Source organism: Misgurnus anguillicaudatus, chromosome 11 (assembly GCF_027580225.2).
Source record: "Misgurnus anguillicaudatus chromosome 11, ASM2758022v2, whole genome shotgun sequence".
Taxonomy (NCBI): Eukaryota; Metazoa; Chordata; class Actinopteri; order Cypriniformes; family Cobitidae; genus Misgurnus; species Misgurnus anguillicaudatus.
The window spans coordinates 245,075-265,126 of record NC_073347.2 but is presented as its reverse complement, the minus strand read 5'-3'; the positions used below and the strand labels follow the sequence as shown (position 1 = coordinate 265,126).

At 41.7% G+C, this 20,052-nt stretch overlaps 1 protein-coding gene across 3 annotated transcripts in view; it reads left to right on the top strand.

Annotated features, from left to right (window-relative positions):
• wdr11 (WD repeat domain 11) overlaps window positions 1-20,052 on the top strand; it is a 344,263-nt gene that overhangs the window by 181,545 nt on the left and 142,666 nt on the right. For all 3 annotated transcript variants that reach the window (XR_012371953.1, XM_073872785.1, XM_073872784.1), the window contains exons 21-22: window positions 6,303-6,365; window positions 6,618-6,683. Coding sequence is in view for 2 of the 3 variants with exons in the window: in XM_073872785.1 (XP_073728886.1) it covers window positions 6,303-6,365; window positions 6,618-6,683 (129 nt within the window). In the remaining variant the exon portion in view is untranslated. The remainder of the gene's footprint in view (window positions 1-6,302; window positions 6,366-6,617; window positions 6,684-20,052) is intronic.

Below are 20,052 nucleotides of genomic sequence, written 5' to 3'. Positions count from 1 at the left end.
TTTATTCCAGTAGCATAGTCCAACAGTGTATGCACACTAAAGTTACTAGAACAGTCTTACTGTAAGTACACCTATATGTTTCCTCCCTGAAGGCTCTGAAGATGGAGGCAACAGTGAAGCGACTCAAATTATCTTTACTCTTTGCTCAGCCTCCCTCATAGTCATACAATGGACAAGGACATGGTCAGCTAGAGTGGCTCGAATTTCATCTGAGACTGCTTGTCACCTTGCCCTTCGTCTCCCTCCTCCTCTTTCAACGTACTCCTTCTCTCCCTCCTCCTTCACCATATTCTCCTCCTTTTCCTACTCTTTCACCATGTCCTCCTTCTTTCCCTCCTCCTCTTCCTCCTCCTTCTCCTCGACCTATTCCTTCATTTTTCTGTGGATCCATTATTCCAAAGCTCAGTGAACTGATTCAGGCCCTTTTATATATCTATTGAAGGATCTGATTGATGTGTGTTCAATTTTGACTCTTAGTGTTTCCACCTTCGTAATTGTTTGCTAACAGGGCCTAAGCTGTGCTCACTTGCTTGAACAGTATTTCCATATGTTTAGATGGTGTAAGCACTGAGATTTGTGTGTAGCACTGAGATTTGTGTGTAGAGTTTTGAAGTAAAAGTTCACCAAATCTGACTCACGTGTTAAAGCAGGGGAGTAGTGTTTATTGTTCAGCAAAATGATTGTGCTACTTGAAAAATGGCGTTATGGTTTTAAAATTTTAGTTCAAAGCCTGGTTATAGTGTTTAAGCAATCGAGAAAAACTGTAAAAAAATCTAGAGCTGTTATATTCTTTGATAATTTTGCAAATGTATTTAGACTCTGTGGTTTTCAGGGCCCGTCTATGATAGGATAAAAATGAGAAAATATTACATTTTTGCCTTTTTAAGGGCAGATGTGTGTGATTATACCATGGTGCCAGTCAGTGGTGTAGTCTAGATTTTTGTAGTGAGTATACTGTGATTTTTCCCTCTCACCCTTATGCTAACTCAACCCAGCGCAACGCACCACCACACTCACAGATGCATACAGTATGGATCTTCATGTAACAGAGCATTCTGAAAATGTACTCATAAACACATAAACTGAATGTGTTATCAACATGTCAGTTTATTGTAAGAAAAAAAGAGTTTAACAGCCAATGGGTTTACAGCTGGGGAAACTGGACTGATTTTTAGACTGGTTTAGTGTTAATCAACATCTAACTCGGGGCCAAAACTTACTCAACTGTTAATTAAAATTAAATAAACTGTTTACAATCTTCAATCCGTGGCTAACACATGCATTGAAGAAGAAAAATATCCACTCTTTCAATAGCTATTATCTGACAACTATTGATAACATTACCATGTGTAATTTAATGGTGTAAATGTTTTTAATTAATATAATACACATTTAAGATGACCATGAATTAACTCTAATTTGCATAGTCATTGATATAAAAAGCTTATTTTTTGCATATAATACAAGCATTGTCTAAAAATGAAAATAGGCTTTTACTCTTATAATAATAAGAGTAAAATAATAATAATTTGCAAGTCTGAACTGAACATCAACGCAGACATGAATTTCCTCACAGAAGTTTAAGATCATATACATCTTGAACGTAGATATATAAATGAACACAGAGAAGGGAAGTTTAACACTGTGAAGCACAAGCAAACATGCTGAAGGGAGCTAAAAACCATCAGGATATAATCACGGGCTTATTTTATTGCACTTGAAACCTTACCTCCAGATAAAGTATTAAACTGGACTGATGATTTAAATGTTGTTTACTCACATGTGCGTTGTTAACTTATGGATTTCATGTTGAAGCACTGCTCCACTCGTTCACTTCTCCACATGGACAATTCCTGTTTGTTTACAGTGTCGCGTGAGCAGCTACACTGCAGGTTCGAGTTCATTTGGCGCTGAGCAGACCTCTTGGTGATGTCAAAGTACCGCGAGAGCGATTCAAAGCAGATTTCTCCATGTGATAACTGAAATCGCTCTCGAGGTACTTTGTTGTCACTCGCCTGTGGGTTCTTGTGGCGCCACAGCAGTCTGCTCCCCAGTCACTCTAGCGCCGCTATAGTATTAATTTGATTTCATACGCCGATCGGATCGCGCAGTTCGGCAGGAAGTCAAACACACCAAATATATAGCCTATGTATATTCATTTCAACCCGCTAAAGTAGCAAGTGTAGCATGCTAATGGTTAGTGCTTCACATCTAAATTATGACTAAAAGTTTGAAATGTCACAAAACCATGCTGTTACGCATCCTGACGCTATTTTTAGTGGGTATACGGAAATCCTTGACAATTCCTAGTGGGTATACGGCGTAGTCCTGCGTATCACGTAGACTACACCACTGGTGCCAGTGTTTTATGTTTTATTCTCTTTAACCTAAGGGGAGCAACAATTTACAGGAAACAAGCTTTAGGTTTTCTTGATGCATTTTAGTCAGGTCCAGAAGATAAAACTATCTTAGATAGCTGATAAAACTGTCTATGTGGCATAAAGTGCAGGTTACACTAACTAGAGAGAAAGCAATTACTTCAAATGTGATGAGACAGATGAAGAGTAGATTCCAGGGGCCAGATAGTGGGAAAAGTAACAAACGTAGACAATTCTCTGGATTCCAGATAAATGAGGCCTACCTACCTAAGCTGTCAAGCAGGACACAAGTGGCAAGCAGGAGATTAACAAGTTACCATACATGAATTTTGTATGTCTGGCTGGTTTACTTACTGCAGCCTTGATGGTCTTTCATCTAGCTCTTTACACTTTAGACCAGTGATTCTCAACCGGGGGTACATAAAGAGTTTCCAGGGGGTACGTGAAAAGATTTAGATTTTGCTTTGATCTCATTAACTTTTAATAAAAATGTCTTTCGTTTGTCCAGTCATTGACCTAAGATTGATTTTTGTGAGGAAAGCATTGTAAAAAGGACTACTTTAAATGTCATTTTAAAGTTCAAATAATGATATTCATTCCCATTGCATGAAATTTTTTAAGATATAAAATAAGTTTTTGGCGTTCCCAGAGTCCGTACATGAAGTTTTATCTCAAAACCCCCTACAGATAATTAATTATAGCGTGTCAAAATTGCCATTTTGTAGGCCTGAGCAAAAATTTGCCGTTTTTGTCTGTGTCTTTTAAAATGCAAATGAGCTGATAAAATGCAAACACTGATCGCATTGATGGTGGTTTGTTGAAATAAGCATGCTTCATCAGTCAGTGCTTTTTACTTTAATGTTTAAAATTAATGAATTAATTAATATGACTAATTATTTGTCTTTAAAACACTCTGGTTTAGTTTCGATGAAGGTGTACTTGAGCCTTACTGATAGGGCTGTGGGGAGTACTTAGGGCTAAAAAGGCCAGGAACCACTGCTTTAGACCATTTCAGTACAGTCAATAGCCAGGCAGTTTTCCCCAATTCACAATCGATTAAGTCTGGTTCAAATTGCAGCCAGCTGTTACTTTTTGTCTGCAAATCCTATTTACGATACAGCACTTGCCTTGAGTACCTTATTGCGTTTATAAAACGGTTACCACACAATATTAAAGTAAAAAAAATATTAGTGCAACTTTCATGAAGTAAAATCAATAAAAGCATTCCTTCCGCTAGAAAAAATAGTCCCTGACTGCGAACAACAACATGAAAGCTCAAATAAAAACAACAAAGGCCCTGTCCCAATATACGCACTTCTGCCCTTGTGCCCCTCAATGCGCGCTCTCGCTAACGGGTGCAAGACCGTAGGGTGTCCCGATTCTCTAATGGTGCTCTCCAGGGGTGATCATAAGTGCACTTAATGCACCCCTTCCGCAAGTGCACATCAGACCGCACTTTGCTATGGGCTATTACCCAGAATCCTTGTGGTGTCCTGACATTTCGAACAGCTAACCAATGAGGGAGCAAAACGATTGCTATGGTCGGACGCCGCAAAACTCAGAGGGAAAACATTTAAAATGTTTACTTCACAAAGATTAGTTTAATGAGGAATTTCATACTCCTAAAATAATAGAGTTTAATGACTTACTTCTGTTATTGTGTCACCAAACACATAAGTATTAGTGATAATATTAGCTAACATTTTACTTTATAGTACATTTACATTTACTGAGCAGGACTCAAACCAGCAATCGATCTGCCATGTGAGTCGAACGCTCCGAAAGCCCGGGCAAACTTCACCACCCTCCGCGTCCATCTCTGTCATGCGGACGTGTGGGACATAGAACCGGGCACGTAGAGTGAAGCACCCGCAGGATGGACCGATTTCGAGATTAGGGAATGATATTTACTCACTGCACCGCCTTTATACAGTAGCTGGTCTCTGTTGCAACAGCAAATTACATTTTCTATAGTCTTAACACATCATTCATTTATGTAGTATATAGGGAATGTGGAGTTGACGTCACGCGGTAATGCACTATGGGTAATCCGCCATATTTGCAGGATCGCGTCCTATCCCGCTGTATTTGAGTTCATGTGTTGGAGGTTGTTTTTGTATTTTCTGTCGTGATTTTAATAAACTTCGATATGTTTGGTCAGTACTGCTCGATCAAGCAGGTCACGCGATCGTTCAGGGAGGAAACTGAACAACGGAATACGTTTTTTCAGCTTTTATTCGTGGAAAAAACAAGGAAAGCCGGTGCAGGAGCTGACGAAAAGACGCCGGATCGCGTGGTTTGCCTGCTGCAATCAGGAGAAAAACCTTTACTTTTCAAAAAAATTCCTGCGTTCGCTGCATTTTCAGTCATTCAGTAATTTGTGATTAATAAAAGCAGAACCACTTAAATTGTCTTGTTTTTATGCTAACACTGTCAAACTAACTTGTAAATGTAAGTTATTGATTGGTTCATTCATTCATTTCTGATCACCCTAACCACATGAGTTATAAAAATAAATATTTAGACAATTTTGACGATTGTAACACATATTTTTTATTAAATGCAACTGCTCAAACCCACTGCTTGTGACTCTTTAAATAACATAACGTTAGCTAAATATTTAGCATTTTGTTTGTTTTAATAACTTGGCCAAAACAGAAGTGCCATCTTATTAACATGTGTTGATTCATCGCACAGAATACAACGGAGAAATTATTTTATAGAATCATTAAGATACGTAGGTATTAACACATATAGCTGGTTTGCCAACCGTCATAAGACTCCAAAAGAAGAAGTGTCATCTCACTATAAGCTTGAAGGGATTTATAGCTCTTAAACTCCTGCAAAGTGTAAATAAAGTCCTGCAAAAACAAGGTAATTGACCAGATATGTAAGCGGAGGTAGTGCGTCTGGATCCGTAATCCAGTTTTGGGCTGCTAAATCAAATGGATCTATGTTGTTTATTTGTCCAAATAAAGTTTTTTGGCAGTAGCATTTAGTTTCTCCCAACAGGGTCCCTGCTCTTTTCCTTTCAACTTCTCGATTTCTTCCATTCTTCTTCAATTTTACATAGTTTTAGCTTAACGAACCCACAAATTAAGTGGCATAGCGGTCGGCGGTGCCTCTAAACATGGCGCCCACGTCCCATAATGCAACACTGCGGTGATGTACATTAACATTCCCTATATCGCGTTAATGATTACAAGGTGGTAAAAAGATGAATGGACGGATAACCTCATGAGCAGGGTAGAATAATTCATTTCAAAGCTTGTCATTTTACTCTTAAGACAAACATTTAAGATATGTAAATATTTGAGAATATTAAGAAGTGTTTGAGAATTGCACTTAGAAACATTCTTACAAACTTCTTATAATTTATCTAAACTTCTTTCCTATTTTTTTGTCTTAAGAATGTTTTCGTGAATCCAGCCCCAGATCACGACAGAAGTGACGTAGATAGTGACGTGTGCCAAACTGTCCCAATTCTGCTCTTCACCGCTTCGGGCCCTTGCGCACTTACTCTGCTAAGTGCACTTTCAACAAGTGTCCACTTCGAGGAAGACCTTAGGGCTTAGTGTGAATATTGGGACAGGGCCACTGTTCTCAGACTTTGTCTCATTATATGTTTATGTGTTGCTAAGGGTGTTGCTAAGGGCGCAGTGATATTAAATAGAACTGTTGGGTGAAGCGGTCATAACAGTGTTTTATCGTGAATAAAGCACACCTATTGACCAATCAGAATCAAGGATTGGATATTATAAAATAAATAAAATTGAAACTTGAATTAATTTTATTGAAATTGTTGGAAATCCACTTAACAGCAACTGTGGTAAAATGTTTAATGCATCCTAATGTTTTGGTTTCACTGTCTGTTTTTAAGTCATAAACTATTTGGTGAGTCGTGTTTTGTGGTTGCATCCTTAGAAATTACATCGAGAAGGATGAAATCAAGGGACTGATCCAGGAACAGCTCAACTCTCTTTCAAAGTATGTACACAAAAAATAATATTACACAGATTATTCAATGGGGCTATTTAATTTTCTTCAAGTAGTACCTATAGTACAATATATTTTTAGTATAGTATAATAAGTACCTATAAGTAAAGCAAGGGCAAAATTCTACTTTGATAACTTAGAGTTATGTGTTGTTATGTATTATGTGTAGGAGCTTTATTAAAGAGCTTGCCATCCTCTCTTATGTATTTATCCATGAGCATCATTAAATTGTTTCTTGTTTAGTGACATCAAGACTGTTCTCCAGGATCCAAATCTAAAACTGTTGCAGCGCTGCCTCCTTGTGTCACGGTAAAAAAAATATATTAAATGTTTATTTTTTTACGAAATGATTATTCAAGAATAATTTTTATTTATAAAGTACCCTTTTGCACATTGATAATAGTGTGGATTTTAGCAATTTCTGTGTTAAATTATTGGAAAATATTTCAGAAAAATGGTTTTATAGTCTATTTTATCCCATTTTATTATACATTTCTCCTGATAAAAGTGCCCAAAAAGTTATTAATATCTAATGAATACTGGTCTCTGTAAAATGCATATAACTGCAGATTACAGCAGATTTGATTAAGTTCATCCACTGAAAAAAGAGGAGAAGCATAAAGTGATGATTTGTGATTGATTGGTTCTAATAGAGGGACTGTCACACTCAAAATACACCAAACCAAATAGCACTTTATATATATTTAATGTGCATTTCAAGATAGATAATGTGAATGTCATATAATAATATTTTGTATATATATATATATATATATATATATATATATATATATATATATATATATATATATATATATAACACTGGACGCATATCAGTTTGCCAACAAACCCAACAGATCAACTGAGGCTCTGATTCACTTGGACAATAACAACACATACTGTATAACCCCATTCACACAGACCTTTGGTCCCAGAAAATACCCGTAAAATTGCCAGACACAAACTTTTAAAATTGTGAACACAAACTCGTCCCGTTAATCTTCTGGGATCATTGCCGGAAAGAGGACCTAGTCAGATACACGGATAACCCTCTGTGTGAACAAGAAGCCGCAAGAATGCCGTAATGGGCGTATCGTAGTGAGGACGCGCGCGTCATCACAACACAAGTTATGGTTCAGCTCCTTACAACGAGAGATAACATGCATATAAACATTCACCATGAGAAATGTTGCAAACTAGATTGAAGCAGTTATCAGGAAATGATAAATGAGACGCATAAACAATGACGCACGTGCCGTAGTGAGGACGCGCGTGTCATGTCATGTCGAGACATGAAGTTGGTTCAACTCTTTAAAATAAGGAATTAACAACATTCTAGACCTGTTTGAGTCGTGACTCAGTCTGATCTTTAACCTGGATCTTTAAATTAACTCATGAGTCGCGGTCTCTAGTGTCATTAACCCGGATCAGTTGAGTCCTACTACAATTCAATGTAAAACCATAAACAGTGCCACGACACACACAAACCTCTTTCAACATTATTGATGAGACTTCGCTCGCACTACAGATCCACTCGTAACCGGCTGATCTGCGCGAGAACTGATCCGAGATTATCACTCAGAGCCGAAAAAATTGCAAACTCGAGAGACCTGCGGATCCGCGCGAGCCGCGAATTGATCCGAGATTCTCACTCAGAGCCGGAAACATTGCAAACTCGAGAGACCTGCGAATCTGCTCTGACTCGAGAATCTCTCGACTCGTAACCGGCTGATCCGTAACCGGCTGATCCGCGCGAACTGTCTCTCCGGCTCTGGGGACTACATAAGCAGGACACAGTTTTTTCTATATTATTATGCTATTATTAGGCTTATTTTTTTTTTAAATGGTCGACCATACACACCAAACCTAAAACCTATAAGCATGTTATCTCAGAAGTGAAAGGCTTTTGTTGTGGATTTGCTTTTGAGGAGACTTCAGTCGCTCTATAGATCCACTAACCGGTTAGTGGATCTGTAGAGTGAGTCCCATGGTCTGCGAGTCTGCAATGTTTCTGGCTCTGAGAATCTCGAGTCGCGTGGATCAGCCGGTTACAAGTGGGTCTGTACTGAGTTTCCTTGGTGATTTAGCAATACTGACTCAAGTAATTCAAGTGACTCGCACAACTCGGATCACTTTAGTGAGTGACTCACAATAACCCGGATCCTTAAGAGGAGTCGAGTTTGCCAGGCCTACAACATTTACGATGAGAAATGTCAGCAAACTGGACTGAAGCAGAATCAGGTAAGTTAGCTTGTCATTTCTGCGTTGAAACGGAGATCATTCAGCAGCATAAAAGAATATTGCGTCACGTGCTCATTTGAGCTATAATAAACGAAAATACCAACAAGCTCCTCAAAATGCGGGTTTTAAATGCATATAAACAATCACGATGAGAAATGTCTGAAAACTGCATTAAAGCAGAGATCAGGGAGCTCGTCAAATATCCACTCTGAAGCTGAAATCATTCACCAGCATAGAACTGTGCGTTCACGCGCTCCTTTGTAGTCTTATAATAAACAAAAATGCACACAAGTTGTTTCTGGAGAGAGGAATAATAAATACTTTGCAAACTTCAGACGCTGCGTAGAAGAGTGTCACGGTTGTCAAACCGTGTTCTGTGTGTGTTTGCATGTTTTCTGATTGTTGTCACCTGGACTCTTATTTGTTGATTACCTGCCTCATTATCTCACTACCTCATCTTCACTTGTGTGTATATATACCCAGTCTTTTGTATTACCTGTTGCTGGATCATTGTCATTGTCGCTACTTTCATGTCTGTTCATGTTTCTTGTATTGGATGTTCCTGTGTTACCTGCCCATTGTTTTATTCTCGTATTGTGTTTCTCGTTCTGTTAATAAATGTTATTTATTTCATTGTGAACTCTGCACTTGCGTCCTAACTTCCTCACTCCTGCATCCCAGTCGTGACAAAGAGAGGGCGGGACTTTCAACAGGTCACGTGTCTTTCCAGGACCATCAGATGCCGTGTAATCTTGGCAGTGTGAATGAACAAAAACTCTAACTATTCTGGAAAAATCCAGGATGCCTGTCCCGTGTATTTTACGGAATGTCTGTGTGAAAAGGGCTTATGTCATACGTATCTTATTCATTGATTTCAGTTTCACCTTTAATACATTGATACCATTTACGCTGAGTTCCAAGCTTGTTGATCTTTGAGTCAGCCCCTCTCTGTGCAGCTGAACCTTGGACTTTCTTACTAATAGACCACAGTCTTTTAGAGGATATACAGTTGTGTTCAAAATTATTCAACCCCAACTGAAATTGATTGTTTTGGCCGGTTTGACATTGATTTTGATCATTCAGTCATCCTGCTTACAATTACATCAAAGAGGCATGTGTAGGTCAGACAAATATAACATAACATTTATAATGAAATAACCACAAATGTCTTTTCTGTGCTCACATCATTATCAGTTTTATTCAACCCCCAAGTGACATTCAATCTTAGTACTTAGTACAACATCCTTTTACAGTTAAAACAGCTTTTAAACGTGAAGCATAGCTTGACACAAGTGTCTTGCAGCGCTCTACGGGTATCTTCGCCCATTCATCATGGGCAAAAGCCTCCAGTTCAGTCACATTCTTAGGCTTGCGCACTGCAACTGCTCTCTTTAAGTCCCACCAGAGGTTCTCAATCGGATTTAAGTCTGGTGACTGCGATGGCCACTTCAAAATGTTCCAGCCTTTTTTCTGCAACCATGCTCTAGTGGATTTGGAGGTATGCTTGGGATCATTGTCCTGTTGAAAGGTCCAACGTCTCCCAAGCCTCAGGTTTGTGACGGACTGCAACACATTGTCATCCAATATCTCCTGGTACTGAAGAGAATTCATGGTACTTTGCACACGCTGAAGTTTCCCTGTACCTGCAGAAGCAAAACAGCCCCAAGGCATGATTGACCCCCCACCATGCTTCACAGTAGGCAAGGTGTTCTTTTCTTCATAGGCCTTGTTTTTCCTCCTCCAAACATAGCGTTGATCCATGGGCCCAAACAGGTCTAATTTTCCACAGAACACTATCCCAAAACTTCTGTGGTTTGTCCACATGACTTTTGGCATACTGCAGTCGACTCTTCTTATTCTTTGGAGACAGCAAGGGGGTGCGCCTGGGAGTTCTGGCATGGACGCCTTCAGTACGCAGGGTGCGCCGTATTGTCTGAGCAGAAACTTCAGTACCCACATCTGACAAATCTTTTCTCAGTTCCTCAGCAGTCACACGGGGACTTTTTTCCACTCTACGCTTCAGATAGCGCACAGCAGTCGCAGTTAGCATCTTTTTTCTGCCACGACCAGGAAGCGTTTCAACAGTGCCCTTTGCCTTGAATTTGCGAATGATGCTTCCTATGGTGTCTCTTGGTATGTTTAACATCTTTGCAATCTTCTTATAGCCATTGCCCTTCCTGTGAAGATTAATCACCTCTTCTCTTGTCTTCCTGGACCATTCTTTTGACTTCACCATGTTTGTAACCACACCAGTAAATGTTTAGAAGGAGTTGAGTATCACAGTCATTTTAAAGCTGCCTAATTGGTGCTTATTAGGCTTTATTGCTGTTCCCTGACATCCATAGGTGTTTTCAATACCTGATTGAAAACACTTCAATGAACCTCTGTTCTTCAGAGTGGTAGTTCTTTAAGGGGTTGAATAATTGTGTCAATGAAGAATTCACAAAAGAAACATTTACTACTATATTACAAAACCAATTGATGTCATTTTAGTTGCATATGGTTCTTTAAGAAGTCATTGTAGGATTTCATTCTGAATACAATTACAAATGTACACTAAATTCCCTAAAACCCTTAACAGCATTGGGGGTTGAATAATTTTGAACACAACTGTATAACCACAATTCTTTCATTCTCACCTTGAACAGTGGTGTTCCACAGAGCTGTGTGCTGAGCCCAATCCAAGTTCTGCATCAGGCCAAAAAAAACTTGCCACTAGATGATGGGCCACAACATTGTCAAGGTGCTGCGTGAAGTTCAACATAGCTTTTGTGAGAAACGTGTCGGTTACGTATGAAACCCACGGTTCCCTGATAGAGGGAACGAGATGTTGTGTCATAGACGACAGTATGGGGTGTGCTCTTGAGAGCCAATCTTGTCTGACTTGTGTGTAAAACGCCAATGAAATTGCAATGAAGTGCACTATTACAGTTTTTTACAATTGCTATGACACTTTTTTCAATACTTTTAACAAATTTTCTAAACTCTTAACGCACCAACTGTAACGTGAGACATGAGACAGAGGATCCATTCCCATTTTTATTAAGGTCACAAGTATAACACAAAGGGGCAAACCAGAATCTGAGTGGTGGACAGGCTGGGTCGAGACAGGCAGATGACAATCAATAATCCTTTAGACAGGCAAGGGTCAGTGGCAGGCAGATAACAATCAATAATCCAGAAAACAGGCAAAGTCAAAAGGCAGGTAGCAAACACTCAGTAATCCGATAACAGGCAAGGTCACAACAGAAATAGCAATCAGAAATATGTTCAACAAACGCTCAGAAATGTACACCAGGGCAATACAAGACTTCGCACCGTTCCTTGTGTAACATGGGTTTATAAAGGCAGTTCATGATAGGCTGCAGCTGGTGGCGTGATCAGTCCCAGGTAAGAGGTATTATGAGAAATGTAGTGAAAAGGGAAAACTACTAATACTCTGGTGAAGGCGCCCTCTGACGGCCGGGAAGATGTGAAGAGGCGCCTTCATTCATAACAGAGCCCCCCCCCCCCGGAAGCGGCTCCTGAAGCGAGGAGGCCCTTGACGCCAGGGTCTTCCACGGGGGCGAGGGGCTGGTTTTCCCGGGTGCGATCTGTGGAACTCCTCCGTGAGAGTGGGATCAAGAATATCGCTCGCGTTGACCCAGGATCGTTCTTCCGGACCATACCCCTCCCAATCAGCTAGATACTGAAGCATACCTCCCCGGCGTCTGGAGTCAAGCAACTCACGAACCAGGTATGCCTCCTCGCCATCGATGATCAAGGGTTGAGGGGCCTGTGTCTCAATTGCCTCCTCCGATCCTCCTGGGTCGACAGCGGGTTTCAGCAGAGAAACATGAAAAGTGGGAGAAATATGATAATTAGCAGGGAGTTCTAATCGAAATGAAACAAGAGTAATTTGTCTGAGAATTTTGAAAGGACCAACATACCTGGGACTGAGCTTCTTGCAGGGGAGTCAGAGACGAATATCCCGGGTTGAGAGCCACACCCACTGGCCAGGAACATAGACTGGGTTGGGACGACGGTGCCTGTTGGCTTGGAGAGCCTGTCTTCTGACGGCACGTTGTAGATGAGTGTGAGCTCTCTCCCAAACCTCCTCGCTACGTTGACACCATTCATTCACTACGGGGACATCAGAGGGTTCATCTGGCCATGGAAACATTGGAGGTTGAAATCCAAGAATACACTTGAACGGGGTTATGCCCGTGGCAGGTTTCTGGAGGGAATTCTGAGCATATTCGGCCCATAAGAGATATTTGCTACAATCGGTCTGGTTCTGTTGGCAGTATGAGCGTAGGAAGCGGATAAGTTCCTGATTAAGCCGCTCCGTTTGTCCGTTAGATTGTGGATGATAACCTGAAGTGAGATTGATATTCACATTTAGTTGTTTAAAGAATGCTGACCAGACTCAGGAAATTAACTGAGGACCTCTATCGGACACAATATCTTCAGGAAGACCATAGAAGGGGAAGACGTTTTCACAGAGACTTATGGCAGTTTCCAATGCACTGGGGAGTTTAGGTAGAGGAATCAGACGGCATCCTTTGGAGAAACGATCAACGACGGTGAGTATAACTGTATTTCCTTTGGAATTGGGCAGATCAGTGATGAAATCCACAGCGATATGGGACCAAGGGTGGTGAGGGATGGGTAAAGATTGGAGCAGACCTGCTGGTAGTTGACGTGGAACTTTTGATGTGTTGCAAACAGTGCACTGATTGATGAAGGTAGTAGTATCTGCAGATAGAGTAGGCCACCAGAATCGTTCATTCAGGATGTGAATGGTGGCTGTAATACCTGGGTGTCCGGAACTGGGGTTAGCGTGAGTGTGTTGGAGGAGCTTTTGTCGCAATGATTCGTGTACATATGTTTTGTTGGGAGGACATGTAGAAGGAGGTGCATTTTGAGTGTTATATTGAGTGAGTTCTGTTATGATGTCCCATTGTACCGGAGCGACAAGTAGAGTGACCGGAAGAATGTTCTCTGATGGATTGGTTATGGTGGGTTCATCTGACTGGCGAGATAGGGCATCAGCTTTGATGTTTTTGGATCCGGGCGGTAAGTAATGGAAAAATTGAACCGGGTGAAGAATAATGACCAGCGAGCTTGACGTGGATTGAGGTGTTTGGCAGAACGGATGTACTCAAGATTCTTGTGATCTGTGATAACTGTAAAAGGATGTTGAGCCCCCTCCAGCCAGTGTCGCCATTCTTCCAATGCTGCCTTCATGGCAAGGAGTTCTCTGTTGCTGACATCGTAGTTCCTTTCTGCAGACGAAAGTTTTCGGGAGTAGAAGGCACAAGGATACATTTTAGCAGGATTACCTTGCCGTTGAGAGAGGACAGCTCCGATGCCAGTGTTTGAAGCGTCCACTTCAACGATGAAGGGCTTTTCTGGATCTGGATGACGTAGACTGGGTGCTGTAGTAAAATGTTCTTTGAGCTCATCAAATGCCTTTTGTGCTTCGTGGGACCAGGGCAGACGGGACGTGGAGCGTTTTGTCATGGCAGTTAAAGGGACTGCAACGGAGCTGAAGTTCCTGATAAACCTCCTATAGAAGTTAGCAAAACCTGAAAATCTTTGAAGTTCTTTCAGTGTATTGGGACGGGGCCAATCTAATACAGCCTTTACCTTGGAGTCATCCATAGCTACTCCTTCTTGACTGATAATGTATCCGAGGAAAGCAGTGACTGTTTGATGGAACTCACACTTTTCTGCCTTTGCATAGAGTTGACCCTGGATCAGACATTTAAGCACTGCTCTGACGTGTTGAACGTGTTCTTCATAGGAGCTTGAATAAATCAGGATATCATCAATGTAAACTATGACCCATTTGTCGAGCATGTCTCTGAACACATCATTGATGAATGATTGAAACACTGACGGACAGTTCAAAAGACCGAAGGGCATCACCAAATATTCATAGTGACCTGAGGTAGTTGAGAATGCTGTCTTCCACTCGTCCCCTCCTTTGATACGGATGAGGTTGTATGCACTTCTTAGATCGAGCTTGGTGAAGTACTTGGCTTGTCTTAACTGTTCGAGAGCTGCTGGAACCAAGGGAAGAGGATAACGAAACTTCACAGTGATATCATTGAGCGCCCGATAATCTATGCATGGTCGCAGACTACCATCTTTCTTCTTCACGAAGAAGAACCCGGCTGATGCTGGTGATGTAGATGGACGTATGAAACCTTTATCCAACTCCTCCTTAATGTACATCTTCAATGCCTCTGACTCTGGTTGTGAAAGTGGGTAAACACGTCCTTTGGGTAGAGTAACTCCAGGAATGAGCTCAATGGCCATGTCAATGGGTCGATGAGGAGGTAGCTGGGTGGCTTTAACTTTACTGAAGGCCTCTGTTAAATCTGCATATTCTTTTGGCAGGTCTGAAATGGAGACTTTGGAAATTTCACTGGATTGATTGTTGGTGTGTACAGGATTAACGGGAGTGATGCACTGATTGCGAGATTTAGGGCCCCATTGTTTGATCTGTCCAAGATTCCATGATACTTGTGGGTTGTGTTTGTGTAGCCATGGCATGCTGAGAATGAGAGTATGGTTAGGAGAAGAAATCACAAGAAACTCAATATTTTCCTTGTGCAGTGCCCCAATCTGCATGTGAAGAGATTCCATGATGTGTAAGATCTTTCCTTCTCCAACTGGACGACCGTCTAATGCTTCCACTGCCAAATCAGAAACACAGGGTTTGAGCGTGAAGTTGTGACTTTGGGCGAACTGTAATGACATAAAGTTCCCAACGGCACCAGAATCTAACAGTGCAGAAGTATTAATGGTTTTGGATGAACCAGATAGAATGACAGGTATCTCCATACAAGATTTAGATTCAAAGGAATGGATTGCTTCACTCACCGAACAGGATTTAGCCTCAGCAGGTCGAGAGGGATAGGAAAACTTCAGATGTCCAGATTCCCCACAATACATACACAGGTGATGTTGACGTTGTCGATCTCTTTCTTCGGTGGTGAGACGCGTGAAGCCCAGTTGCATCGGTTCGGCAGTATTCACAGGAGCCGAAGGGGTTAATTGAACCGTGCGTGGAACACGGCGAGATCGGATTAAATTGTCCACTTGTATGGAGAGTTCTATGAAGTCACGAAGATGACTCTAATTCAGACTGCAACTCAAGGTTTAATCCTTTCCTGTACAGTAACTTTAATGTATCATCCACCCAGTTTGTCTGTGCAGCTAGCGTGCGAAACGTTAAAGCATAATCTGCCACCGTACTGTGACCCTGGGATAATGTTAGTAGTTGCTCACCAGCTCCTTTACCCCCAGCGGGGTGTTCAAATAAATCTCGGAATTGTTGGAGAAACTGAGTGAAAGTAGGAAACGTAACAAATTTTTCGGGAAAAGCCAGCCGGGGACTCGTGCTGCTCTGAGGCAGAGGTGCAGGGATAGGCGGAGCCGGTGCTGCGGTGGATGAGGCCGCGGCTCCGGGAGGTACGAGCTGCAGGCCCTGTATAGCTTTTACCAACTCCTCGGTGAGATGCGTGACACGAGCGAGTTGGTGTTGGTTAGCTGCTATCTGGTGAGCTTGGGCAGTGAGCTCGGCAGACATCTGTGACATCACTGCTGGATCGCTATGTGGCGAAGTCTTCTGTAACGAAGAGGCATGAGACAGAGGATCCATTCGCAGTTTTATTAAGGTCACAAGTATAATACAAAGGGGCAAACCAGAATCGGAGTGGTGGACAGGCTGGGTCGAGACAGGCAGATGACAATCAGTAATCCTTTAGACAGGCAAGAGTCAGTGGCAGGCAGATAACAATCAATAATCCAGAAAGTCAAAAGGCAGGTAGCTAACATTCAGTAATCCAATAACAGGCAAGGTCACAACAGAAATAGCAATCAGAAATATGTTCAACAAACGCTCAGAAATGTACACCAGGGCAATACAAGACTTCGCACCGTTCCTTGTGTAACATGGGTTTATAAAGGCAGTTCATGATAGGCTGCAGCTGGTGGCGTGATCAGTCCCAGGTAAGAGGTATTATGGGAAATGTAGTGAAAAGGGAAAACTACTAATACTCTGGTGAAGGCGCCCTCTGACGGCCGGGAGGATGTGAAGAGGCGCCTTCATTCATAACACCAACACACCTACAACACACAACTGGCAAAACAGTTAATTTTATCCTCAAAATCACAAATTTTAAACAAAACTCTCACACTGTTTACCAAAACACTGTAAACATGTCCCAGAATCAACTAGTTATGCCAAATCACCAACACATGTTCTCTTCCAACAGAAACATTTAGTCAATCATAACACAATGTCATGAAAAACACAAACATAAGATGCAAAAACAAAAACTGCATAAGCTTATGTGTAAGTCTGTCCTTATACAATAGACAGTAGATTGTATTGATTATAGACTGAGTTTTGCACTGCAGTTTCTTTTGAAAATTTCAAAAGAAATTCAAGACAAAAATGAATCATCCATCTTAGAGTACGGTTTGTGAAAAAAAGTAGACAGACAGAATTGGTGCAGTAAAGACTACAACAGTATTTACAACATGACAAGATAACAAACATATTCAATTTTATTGCCATTTCTAGTATAAAGTAAAAATAAAAAATACAAACAGAAAAAGCCACTGAAGAATTAAGCAAAAAGAAAATCTCATCATCTAATCTATTGCGTTTCTATTTGGCCACATGTTAAAGGCATCTTGGAAAGAATCCTTTGCCATGTCTTATCCACCTTTGACAGTGTTCAGTTGTGATGTCTGGGAATGCACCATCTATTGCATCCAGGTGGGACTGGAGGAAAACCTCTCCCTTGTCCTGGTGGTCAGATGCTGAGTTTACACCAAACGCGTTTTGGGCGTCAAAATCGCGTCTACCGCGCCTAGTTTGCCGCTTGAACACTTTGAATGCATTTGCACGTGTAGAGAAAAAGCAAGCATTTGACGCGCGTCCGAAGCAAAATCCGCTTCTTGTGGGAGGGGCAACTGCTGTGCGAGTGTCTGTTTGCAAGATGACTGATGTTACTTGTGCATTTATGTAGAGAGTTACCAGTTTGTATTGGGTAACCTTACTATAGGGGGAAAATAAACGACACGGGTCGATAAACGTCACGTGACTCAAAAGTGAAGTGTGTATTACAACTTACCAGGTTGCCGCGCACAACGCTCAATTCGCGCCTTTCGCGCGAGCTTCACACGCGAATGAGGCGGAAACGCGTCTTCCGCTCCGCGCCGAACGCCTCTTCCGCGCCGCGGGACCTCCTGATGCGCGTCAACGCGTCTGCACATTGACTTAACATTGAAATCACTCGCGCTTCACGCCTCTACCGCGGTTGGTGTAAACGCACCATTACTACTCATTTGGTCTTCATATATCTTATTTTTTGTGTTGCTCATATTGTTTCATATGCTCATATTGTTTCATATGCTCATATCTTTTCCATACAAGATCAACCTATAGAGGCCCTCTTTTACTCTATTGTATACCATATGGTCATGCAATCGAAAGAACCTGAGTGTGTTTCTTAGATGAGAATCAGCTGTGATTTATATATTTGCATTGGTACAATAAGTTGTTTTTCATTTCAAATGGAATAAAATACAGGGTATATATTTGTGTTTCAATTCATCATACAAACAGCTGTTTACTTTGACTAAAGTCAGGTTTAGCACATAATGTTATCAGTTTTGACATGCTGTGTGAAAGCATTTGTAAATTTGACATTAAAAATCTATTGTTTTGGTGTTGTTTGAGCTTGTGTGTAAAAGAAGTTCAAGCATTTTAAATTTGTGTTAATTATATGCATTTTGTGTTAAAGCAACAAGAAAAGTGTTAATAGTATAGCTTACATAGGCTGATGTAGTGCTAACTGGGTTAAGAGTTTTGGAAACTTGTTAAAAGTATTGAAAAATCTGTCATAGCAATCGTAAAAAACTGTAAGATGCTTGTGTCTGAGGAACTCGATGCGGCTCACATCAGCGGAATGGGGCAGCATTGTGGCACGGAGGACACAATGCCCCGTTCCCTCAATCAGGGAACTGTGGTTACATGCGTAACCGAGACGTTCCCTTTCTGTGGTCCACGCACCGTTGTGTCGATGATGACAGTATGGGGTCCCTATGTGAAATGGCACACCTATTTCCCATGTCTTGACATCCATAAAGCATAGGCAGGCAGGTACAACGTGCCATACTTCCCGCTAAATGGCTTCCCGCTAAATGGCACATCCAGTAAAGTGCAAGGAGATCCTCATCCGAGGAAGAGGAGCAGACCCCTAACCAGGACCACTAGCTGGGGGTTTTCAAGCAGATAATATCGACCTAGCTGCAGGGTACTGAAGTATAATGAAGCATGGGCCCAGTGATAATGTAATAGTCCGACGGGCGGGCCCGATGATCAAAGTTTCCTTCCTGGGCTGGGATCGTCAGGGCCACTTGGAAGCCTCTCGGTTGCCCTAGCAAGCACAGCTGCCATCTAAGCATCGGCTTCATCCAGGGCTCGAGCACCCACAGGTGGAAGCTGCATGGGCTCGCCCTACAATGCAACAACAGATAACTCGTCCTCTGTTCTGCCTGAAATATTGAAAGTGAGACTGCCCGAAGGCTAAAACACCGCCTCTTGTTCCAAGCTGACGGGGGAAGACGAGCGTAGCAGGGGGCGAGCAGGTTACAGGTATCTATCAGGCAACAAATAGCTCACACTGGTCCCCATATCACCCACGCCACTCGCAGCACTGACAGACGCTGATTTAACAGCTGATCTAGCAGCATGGGAAGCAGACGCACAATGTCTTCACAGACGCAATGAGGACATGTCGCCTCTACGAACACCGCCTCAGTATGCAGGCATCTCAGACAGCCAAGACAGCGATCGTCCCCGTCAGCAGGAGAGAAAAACCTGCCACATCCAAGGACACAGAGATGAAAAGCCATCGTTAAAATGACACTTACTCTGTGTGGAAATTCGCTCTTTTAGACAAACTCTGACTATACTGCTGAAGCGCCCAGGAAATGGTGTTACAAGAAGAGTCCGATGCCATGCCAACAGTGAAACAGGATCTTTGATTTCAGCTGGAGATTAGAGAGATATGACCAACGAGCTCTATAGAACAAGAGCATCTGAATGGTGCATGCTGTCTCCTTTTATACATATTTCAGTCAGGACCACTTAAGAATACCAAAATTATATAATATATTTATATATTATAACAAATATCTGAATTTGGCCAAAGGCTGAGGAATCAAGGGGCTCGGTTGTCATACTGCACCTTTAAGATGCATCCTTTGCATGTATCCCCCAGCCTGTCATAACCAACATTTTAGTATGCTACACGTGAAAATAATTAAAAGGGGTGCAATGGTTGTGAAACTGAGATATTGGAGGTGAAGGGGAGGTGGTGGGTAAAATTGTCTGTGCGACAGAGTAGCTACAGAGCGTCTGATTGAC